This window comes from Haemaphysalis longicornis, unplaced genomic scaffold (assembly GCF_048455015.1).
Source record: "Haemaphysalis longicornis isolate Haplotype H1 unplaced genomic scaffold, Haemaphysalis longicornis Haplotype H1 scaffold_1, whole genome shotgun sequence".
Taxonomy (NCBI): Eukaryota; Metazoa; Arthropoda; class Arachnida; order Ixodida; family Ixodidae; genus Haemaphysalis; species Haemaphysalis longicornis.
The window spans coordinates 213,433,749-213,443,878 of NW_027526203.1; the positions used below are offsets into that span (position 1 = coordinate 213,433,749).

Below are 10,130 nucleotides of genomic sequence, written 5' to 3' on the forward strand. Positions count from 1 at the left end.
TGCAGTTAATTAATCATGCAATACGTTTTTTCATCGGGCGCGATCGTTTACAGCCGTTATTAATGGAGGTGCATGGACAGAATTGTTTTGTGCTGGGTTATATTCTGGCATATTTGTACATGGCACTAACACAGGGATACACCCGAAAGAAATTCAGAAGAGGACCAATGTCACGATGATTATCAAGAGAAAACAATAAATCACAAAAATGAATTGGTGCCACCAAATAGATATTTTATTGGAACAAACGTCCGTAATGACGTCGTGCAGGTGGCTTGCGCTGCTGACGTGGCTTCCCGTGAGAAAAAAATGTTGGGAGTGGCATTTTGGTTTAGTTTTGTTAAAGCCAAGCCTCTCCAATATCCGTTGCTCAAATTGATCCGTGAAATAATCCTATTGAGAAGGGAAAAAAATGTCGCCGCCGAGTTTGAGATGCGCCACAAACACTCCGCAAATATAGGCAATAATGCATTGCAGAAGGGAGTTAGTGACCGTTCTACCGTAGCATGGTCAAATTCGTGTTCGCGCATCTGCTCAGTGCCGCGTCCGCTCAACTCGCTACACTAAACCCGTTTAGCAAGCGCTTTGCTGGACAAAAATACGTCTGCTGAAAATAATATAGTCGCCCAGTGTGTTTTGGTTCAAATCGCAATGACTGGATACGCTGCGCCATTGACTACTAAGATGAAGTAAGCGCTCACACTGCAAATGTACGGCATCACGTGTAATGTGCATACACGGAAGAAAGGGCGTACAGCCGTTACGGTGCGAATATGCATTTGAAGTGCTCATTCAAACGTACGCGAATTTAATAAAGCGATAACAGAAACTGCGAATCAAACGTACGTCAACGGCGCGGTCACTATATTAGTTGGCCTTAAATTGTTTTACCTAGCCGCAATTTTTTTTTCTCGCAACAGCCTCAATTTGCGCCGCACCGACCAAGCCCATATTACGCAGCAAATCACTCCAATGTCATAACAACGGGATTATAATACCACCCGGGTCGCTAACACACAAAACATGACTTCACGCCAAAAAGAGCGTACACGCACTCGGAACGCACACGATACATGGTCACACGCAAGCTGCCGTCGGCCAAAACAAGCATGAATTCAGGTGAACAATTCTCGCGTCACGGAAACCTTACGACAACTGACTGAACATGCTACGCCGCTGATATTGATGCTGGAAGTTGATTTGATTTGATTGATTGGTTGATTGATTGTGGGGTTTAACGCGCCGACGCAACGCAGGCGATGAGGCGCGCCGTAGTGGAGGGCTCCGGATTAATTTTGACCACCTGGGGATCTTTATCGTGCGCCGAAATCTCGTACACACGGGCGCTTTTGCTTTTCGCCTCCATCAGAAAAGCGGCCGCCGCGGCCGGGAATCGAACCCGCGACCTCGTGCTCAGCAGCGCAACGCCTTAGCCACTGAGCCACCGCGGCGGGTTGATGCTGGAAGTTAAGCGCGCACATGACAAATACACGGCCTCTTAATCAAAGCAAAGCTTACGACGGGACGAACTCGGCGCTGCGCGCAATGCCTACTCAGAACAAAGCGTGGACGACGGTCGCGAAGGGAACACGCATTTCTTCGCAAGTGGCCGCTCAAGCTCGCGCAGAATTTAACAGAGAAAGAACAAACATTCAGAAACTTACCTCGCTAAAGAGTGATGGCAGCGTCGGCCTGAAGTATGCTTGTTCAAATCTATGCAACCAAACTTTTCTCCTTTCTGCGTCGCGTTTCCCGGACGGAATAACGAAGTCTTGTGCCCTGCCTGACGATATTCGCGCTGCCTAAGGCACAACACATCGGCACCGAGAAGCAACATAAAACGACACCGGTGCGACGTATTTTCGAAACGAGCAGCTAATTCTTACTTTGCTCTTAGCTGGCGCCTACGGTAAAGCCGGTACTGAAGCTCGGTGGCTCCACAAAACAGGGAAGCCAGCAATGGCGTCGCAGCGGCGGCATTGCGCAATGTCCCAGCCGGCGAGGCGACCCGGCGGCGGAGAAAAAAAAACCAAAAAAACCACGTGACTTTTCCCTTGGCCAATGGCGCGCGGCGTTCGCCGGCGAAAAAGAAAATGGCAAAAAACGAAGTAGGAAAGGAGCGCGGGCGAGGGCGAAAGGCGGCGAGATCTAAAGATGGCGCTACCTATAGTAATTTCAGGGCCCTTAGCCCGCAAACGTTTATAGCGCCATCTGTTGAACGAAATGCAAATCGACGCTCATCTGGCCGAAAGAGCACCCGTAATTTTGCAAGACTACCCAACCAGCGGAATCAGACGCCTTCCCGTTAGTATTGAATGCAAAACGAGCACAACATGATAGAAATATTCTTCAACAAGCATTGAAGCCCCGAGGTTACTTGGTTTTGGCGATCGCACACAACGCGCAGAACCAAAGAACTGGGTTTCACGTATACATTTTATTCGACTAGAAAACAATCCTGAAATCCGTTTCGAACACACGCGACGTAACGATGTAACTGCTTGCACTGCGAGGCGGAGGTACAAAAATAAAATGCGATCTTTTGCCTCCAGTCCGTTGTAAACATCAAACTCAATTCACGTGACTTGCGGGGTCGAACAGCACGTCACTTCACTCTGGCGCAAGCCCAGAAGGCTTTTAACCGCACACACTGGGTTGAGTCGCCGCTAGTGATAACTAATCCCGAACATAATAAGCATAGTACACCCGCAGGAGCCCACCGCCGCCTTCCACCGTGAAGCGAACTCGTCAACAACACTCACACAACATCCTACGCCGGCCTGCGGGAGCTTTGTTCGGGCAGTCGGATGCCACGTTAGTTTCGTTCACCGCGATAGCAACGTGCAAACCACCGGAGCTATTTAGGGATGCCGGAGCAAAAAACTTGTTCTGTAAGACGCAAATTGCTGTACACAGATGAAAGAAAACGTTTAGGCGTTTAGCTCTGCCTGCCGCCATGGTGCACAGGGACACGCAAGAGCCGTATCTTATGCACGCTACTTTGCTGAAATAGCGTGCGCTCGTTTTACGGCCGCTAAACGAAAACCGACTTCGGGTGATGCGCATGCGCAGTTCCACCAACTTAATTAGGAATAGCGAGCGGTAACACTTTGCGTAGGGCCGAAGACGCAAAACTAAAACTCTCTAGTGGCCGTGGCGAACGCATGCGTAACGGCCAGAGCGATGGCTACCTCTTCACCAATTTCGGGATTTGCCTCCGTCACAGAGAATGATGCGATCGTATTGTCTTCCTGCTTTACTACCACAGCCACTGCCGCTCGTCGTCTGGGGTAGTCCGCCGCGTCAACGTAGCAGACATCTAAGTTGGAGGGGTTTTGCTTGTGAAGGACCATGGCTCGGGCCAGCCGTCTGTCTCGATGGTGCTCCGGATGCATATTTGTTGGCAGAGGAGCCACATTTAGGTGCGCATGTAACTCGTCGCCAAGCAAATTTTTGGGTCCGTGTTGGTCTGAGTAGGAGATGTAAAGAACGTCTAAGATGGATTTTATGGTTGAGCTTCCGGCTAGTCTGTTGTAGTGGGCTGTGCGCTGGGCTTCGATGAGTTCTTCTAGTGCATTGTGGATGCCCATCTCCATCAGCCATTCGGTATAGAGCCATAGACTGGGATTCCCACTGCCAACTTGATGGTTTTGCGTATAATACGCTCAACTTTTTCTTTCTCTGTTCTAGTGAGCTTGAGGTACGGAGTGACGTATACATGGTAATTGTGCTTATAATAAAAGCATGCACGAGACCTTTCGAGCCCATGGTGTCTGTTGGGTATTCTTGCTATTTGCCTGTCAGTTTCAGTAGCCACGTATTGCAGGCAGTCTTGGGCAGTAACTAGTTACTAGTAACGCGTTACCGGTAACTAGTTACTTTTTTCAGTAACTTGTAACTGTAACTAGTTACTTTTAAGAAAGAGGAACTTGTAACTGTAACACTGTTACTTTTTTGTGGAGTAACTGTAACGAGAAATACCGTTGCAGTTACTTTATTTCCATAAAAAAAATATCCAACAGCAACACTCATTAACGACCGATGTATAGTTTGCGCGTTTCACTTTTTCGGCCTTTCTTCCGCAAAACCTTCGCCTACTTCATATGCCAGCTCACTCCCTTCGCATGGGTGAAAAACATCTGAACTAGAAAAGTTTAGGCGTGCACGTGTGCGTGGTGTCCCACGCGGTCTACTAAGGGCTCGAAGTTTCAAAGTCTAAGCTCCAGTAATTTCCTCAGCAGCGCGACATCGCTCTCACCCAGGCCATAAATAACGCTGCGACATGCGCCTAAGCGCACGTGGATGCATGTTGACGCGCCAGAACCTACAGTCCGACACGCGGCTGCACCATTTTCACGACATGTGGAGCGCAGTAAAAGTGTTTGTGTTTAACACAAAGGCGAACAGCATCCTTTTAAGACTCGGAGTTCGGTTTTGTTAGAATATTTTCCATTTTAAAGCCTATTATTGTGTTATATTATATATTTGTTTCTGTTAAAAGCGTACCACAGATGTGTCTGCCAGGGTAGTCGTCCGTTCCTTTTAAAGCGCAGCTTTGGCGTTCGCACTGATAGCGTCTGTATCGCGAAATCGCCGGGTGAAATGAAAGGAAACAAATGCTCCCCGGATCCAGAATCGAACCTGGGTCCACGCGTTATGAAGCCGGCGCCTATCCAATTTCTCCTTTTCGACATGGTTTAAGCGGTTTGGAAAACTCAGACGACCACCAAAGAATCTGCCCCAGAAAGCTTTGCGTTCAACCATCGTCGTCGTTAGACGGAAGGGTGCAGGATTTTCTAAATCGATATTAACGTTCACTCCCTACTGGTCTGTCACCAACAGCTTCCTTAAAATGTCATTATTAAGCTCTAGCTCTGTCGTTATCGATATTTGTTTCCTAGTGGTTTGCGCTTTTATTTCATATGCTTTATTGATCTAGCCCACCAGATGGTATTCATGCTGTATAAAAAAGTTCAACCACAAGTTCTTGCTTTCGTGCTTAGTTTTTTTTTTTTTTCGTAATTTCCACTTGTCATGACGCAGGATATTTGGAGAAACAGGGGAACATGGCGAAGACGTTGTCGCAAATAGCATCACGGAGGTGCTATACTCGGTGACAACTAAAGAACGGCACCGGGAGTTGCCACTGTGCCTTATCACCGTAGCCGGATGTTTCTCCGCGCGGCGCAAGTAGGGCGTTACTGGGAATATTTTGAACATGGCGTGAGCCGTTCCCGTGATTTTTTGTACTTAATATGCTAATAAACGACTCCATTGACGACAAACAAGCTGCGTGAGACAAGGCAGACGATATCACGCATCCATAGCAAACCCCTTTCAAAACGCGCGCGCACTGATGTCACGGGTCCGGCGCTTTGGCGGAGTGATAGACTACATGAGGTGGTGCCGTTCTTGAGTTGTAACCGAGTATAGACAGTGGTTCGAATAACTCATCTCACGAGATCCACCTACCACGGCACAGGAGGGGTGCCGCACATACTTTGAACCTGGTCGCTTCGGTCGATGCCGAAAATGTCTGCAGCAACGCGAAGTACGGCGAAATGGCGAGGACGGTTTTCGGAAAATTAAAGATTGTTTGGAGAAAACAAGCTCAGTCAGTGCAGGTAGCCGAAGCCATAAAGACTGCCTTGGGAAGACAGCTCCCAGTGCCAACCGCAACACGATGGAACTCTCTCTTCAACGCTGTGAAATTCATCAATGAAGTCCCGAAAGGGAGGGTGGACGCAACATTCGACGCACTTTCGGTGCCACGATTGCAGCAAGAGGAATACCGCTTCATTGACGAATACTGCAAGGTATATTTCGATTATTTCTTTGCGATTAAGCAGTGCGTTTATTGTACTTCTTTATCTTTCCAGGCGATGTACGGTGTGGCGAAGGCTCTGAACATATTGCAAGGAGAACAATACATGTACATGGGCGTCCTACAGCCAACGCTTCACTCCCTGCTGCGCTACCAGCGGTCCCTCCCGCCGCTAAAGTACTGCAAACCCTTTGCTAGCGCCCTTCAGGAGGCAGTCACGAAGCGGTGAGCGAAATCTTGTTCTATCTCATCGCATGATCCCGCAGGGGCGCACATGCGTGCGTACCAAAGATTGTCCGTTTTTTTATATAACTTGTACCTCGAAGTTAAATCTCCACATCAGTACCATACATTGTTCCTGCAACCTCTGTCAACACAGGTTTTCTCAAGTCCTGGAGGATACCAGTCTTGCCCTGGCAGCGGCAGTCCATCCCAAGTTCAAGCTCTCCTGGATGGTAGAAGAGCGGAGAGCGGCAACATTTCACCTTCTCGAGGAAGAGTGCCGAGCGCTGGAAGCATCTTCCAGTGAAGATCCAGCAACTGCTGACGGAAGCGACGAAGACGACGAATTCTTCCAGCTGCCGCAAGCCTCTCCCTCATCCACCGAGGTGCAACAGTGGGTAAACGATCCAGGAACAAGTCTGAGCGAGCTGTCGAAGTTCCCCAAGATAAAGAAGATCTTCATACAGCGGAATACGGGGATTCTATTAAGCGCACCCGCTGAACGTCTATTTAGCAGAGGACGTGACGTATTCGCCATCAAGAGAGGGAAGCTCTCTGATTCCAACTTTGAAAAACAACTAATTCTATGTTACAATGATGTTTGCAAATAAATGTCTTACAGTTAGAGTGCAGCAACAAGAAAATAAAGTTCCTTATGATGGATGGAAAACTTCCGTAATAAAGAAAAATGAGGCGTACTCAACGATTGTTGGTTTGGGCATGAGTGTGCATCATTTTAGGTTCTTCCGTGTAGGCTTTACAACGTTTAATTTTTACAACCTGCATGCCTTCGTAGGTTTCTATTAAATAAGCCAAATCTTGTTAGCTATTACTTAGTTTTATACAGTAACGAAAAAGTAACGACGTTACTTTTTTGCAGTAACTGTAACTGTAACTAGTTACTTTTGGAAAATTCGTAACTGTAACTGTAACAGAGTTACTTTTTTGGGTTAGGTAACTGTAACTGTAACTCTGTTACTTTTTTTCGGTAACGTGCCCATGACTGAATTTGCAGGGTGGGAATGCAGCTTCAGCACTGTTAAGTTTGGGCCCCTCACTTATTAATTAAAACCGCCCGGACTAGATATTTTTTGCTGGGGTTAGCTTGTTTACCAGTATGGTTGGCGATTTCACGCCGGCCGAGCTGACTTGGGCGTGAGGGGCGTAAGGAGAAACCGCGGAGGCTTCTTTGTTATTCGCCGCGCTTTTGCGTTCACCCGACGAGCGGGCCCGGAGATGACGCATACAAATGCGTCGCTCACCCTATAATAGTTGAAAGCGATGTCAGCTTTCGAAGGAGGATTTCCTTGCGTTCGTTTGTGAAACCGGTGGAGGGGGACCGTTGACAATTTAACAACCGCGATTACCGCCACGAGAATTCCCGAACCGGACAGGTCAGCCAAGGGGTCAAACATAGGAAGAGGGCACCAGACGCTCTGCCTACGACAGATGCACTGCACAAAGCTACTGGGCGAAGTTCCCGTTCGTCACACGTCTGAGCCTGGCGAGTTGGTGGCTGTGATGCGTCAATAGGTAGTCGACCAGGCTTAGTTAGGCGCTCCACGCGTCTACAAAGAAAATAAATTTTGGTGGCGTGGGGCACAAACATGGGCGTACACGGTATATGGACAATACTTTAAGACGTGCCGCCCGAGAGCCGATTCCCGTCGTTAGGCCTGCTTTTGGTTGGTTGGATTTCATTTCTATTTGTGTTGTGCGAAATACCTCCGGGTTTCTGTATGAGAGTGAGAGAGGTGGGTCACATGACTATTTTGAGCTTTGTCACGGTGGCCAATCAGTGGCTTAGTGTGGGCTAATCAATGAGCCATCCTCACCCTCAACTTGTGGCGTCCCTGTTGCGGACGGGGTTTTGGTGGTGAAACCGAGGAGTTTGATGTTTTTGGGAGGACAGAGAGGGGATTGACACAGAGAGGGAGAAGAGCGTGGCGAACCCCCTCGACGCGGGCCTTGCCCGACCTCCTGTATGCATGCGATCATGAGCCTTGAAAGTTGTAACTACGTAGTGTAAATAAAGTGTACATATTGTACATTTTGCGTTTGCTTGGAGTAGACCGTCGTCGGCTACGTGCCGTCGGCCAACGAGCCAGTCGTCGTTTCATCGATCATCGTCTTCGATCATCGACTTCGGCGACCGATCCACTGCGGAGTTTAACTAGCACCCTACATGTACATATCCTTCACGGTACAGTACGGAAGCGCCAGCTTAAATGCGTAGCGGGCGGTGCTGGGCGGCCACCAGGGGGCCATGCAGTTATGACGTGCCCCACATGAGCTCCTGCTTTTCCTCGCCGTTACCACGTACTCCAACCTTACCACGGCCTGATTTTGGTATCAGCCGACGCCCTGCAACTTCCGCTTTCGACTGACACCAGGTTCTTCGTGCTACGGCTACTTTCGGCGGAGAAAGCGGCCGCGACCTTCTCCTACGGGTGAGCTGGCCACGCTAGGTCTAACCCCGCCACTTCGCTTATCGGCACACCGCACTCTCCGCCGCGCACGTGCTCGTGCTCGTCGCCGCCAGAGCCAGCGCTGCAGCCGGCGCCCTGCGGGGTACCCAGCGTCGGCCATGCACAGCTCCGAGACGACCACTTTACCTGACGCTCCGGTCCCCCCCCCCCCTCACAACAAGACGCTCCAATGGCCACGGACGCCCAAGGTGAACCCATGGACACCCCAGCCGAAGGCGATATCGACCTTCCCGGGACTTCTACCACTACCGCAGACGACAACCGGTGGATAGAAGTACGTCTACGCCGACGAGCCCTTCGAAGCCCAACTTCCGCCTATCCTCAACATTGTTCACCCACCGCCACAGCACGAAGCAACCACCTACGATCGCCACCGCCACCAGCCCCGCTTCCACCGGGAGACATCAAGATTGTCTTTCGACCCCGAGGCGGATTGGACCTGAACTCCCACGACCCCCGCACCCTAGCCACCCTCCTGCAAACGCAAGCCTTTCTTCCCCCTCATCCGCAAGATCAAATCAGGCTACATCTGCGTGCCAACTTCGTTGTTATCAGCACTCCTCTGGAAGACCGCGCCAGTCAATATGCGGCGCTCAACAACCTCCGTATCAACAACCAGTTATACCCCCTTGCAACACACGCGACGGCACCAGCAAACTCAACTGCCGGCGTAGTATCCGGTCTTCCTTTGGGCAGGAACGCTGATGACATCCTCAGCGTCCTGATACACTTTAAACCCCATCTCCACATCCTCGATGCGCGCCGCATGGGCTCCTCCACCCTCATACAGGTTACCTTCCATGGATCCAGGGTACCTTATTGGATACGCTACCATATGGTAACACTACGCTGCACTCCCCTGAAGCGCAAGTCTGAAGCCTGCCTGCGCTGCTGGACCGTAGGACACCGGGCCGACGTATGCCCCTCACCGGCAGTCGACAATCGCTGCACCATATGCGGCACTATTAACCCTCCCCCGAAACACACGTGCCACCCTCGCTGCATAATTTGCTCCGGCCCTCACCCAACGGGAGACCCAGCTTGCCCACACCGGTACCGAAGAGCCCCGACCACCCGCCGCCGAATCATCGTGGACCGCGACAACCCAGCGTTTTCGGCACCACAAGGCAATCCCTCGTCTACGAAGACGGCTAACCTGACCAGCCGACCTCCCCAGACAGACTCGGGAACCCATTTCCAGCCATCCACCTTCATGCCGGCTACCAAGGCACCCTCACGGATATCGTCAGGGCGCCCTGTTTCTCAAGACTCTGCAGCCCACACCTACGCCCAGGTGAGCGCGCGAGGGCAGGCACCCCTCCGTCCTCCTCCATCCCCCCCGCAGCACTTCCCCCGCTCTTACTCCCTCAACACCAATCCCCTCTGACAGCAAGTGGTACCAGCAGTGCCAATGAACAGTCACTCCGAACTCAAAGTAGCAAACTAAAACAGGAACTAATGAACCCACCTACGAACGCATCACCTGCAAAGCGCCAGGCCACCGACCCCTCTACCCTTACTATCCCAAAACTTACTTCTCGCATAGAGGCTTTGGAAGCCCAGTTACAATCCCAAGCCTCTACCATCACCACCCT

General features: G+C 50.5%; 1 protein-coding gene across 1 annotated transcript; it reads left to right on the forward strand.

Moving 5' to 3' along the window:
• The first annotated feature begins 5,561 nt into the window (after positions 1 to 5,561).
• Positions 5,562 to 6,657, forward strand: LOC144168249 (uncharacterized). The gene is made up of 3 exons (XM_077697271.1): positions 5,562 to 5,816; positions 5,880 to 6,049; positions 6,204 to 6,657. The coding sequence occupies exons 1-3, from the start codon at positions 5,562 to 5,564 to the stop codon at positions 6,655 to 6,657; spliced, it is 879 nt and encodes a 292-aa protein (XP_077553397.1).
• Positions 6,658 to 10,130: the final 3,473 nt, after the last annotated feature.

Bases quoted from the DNA above. Each gene is read 5' to 3' on its own strand.
- LOC144168249 (XM_077697271.1), top strand. From the start codon at position 5,562: ATGGCGAGGACGGTTTTCGGAAAATTAAAGATTGTTTGGAGAAAACAA. The intron at 5,817-5,879 runs GTATATTTCGAT...TTATCTTTCCAG, and splicing joins TCATTGACGAATACTGCAAG to GCGATGTACGGTGTGGCGAA. The intron at 6,050-6,203 runs GTGAGCGAAATC...CTGTCAACACAG, and splicing joins CAGGAGGCAGTCACGAAGCG to GTTTTCTCAAGTCCTGGAGG.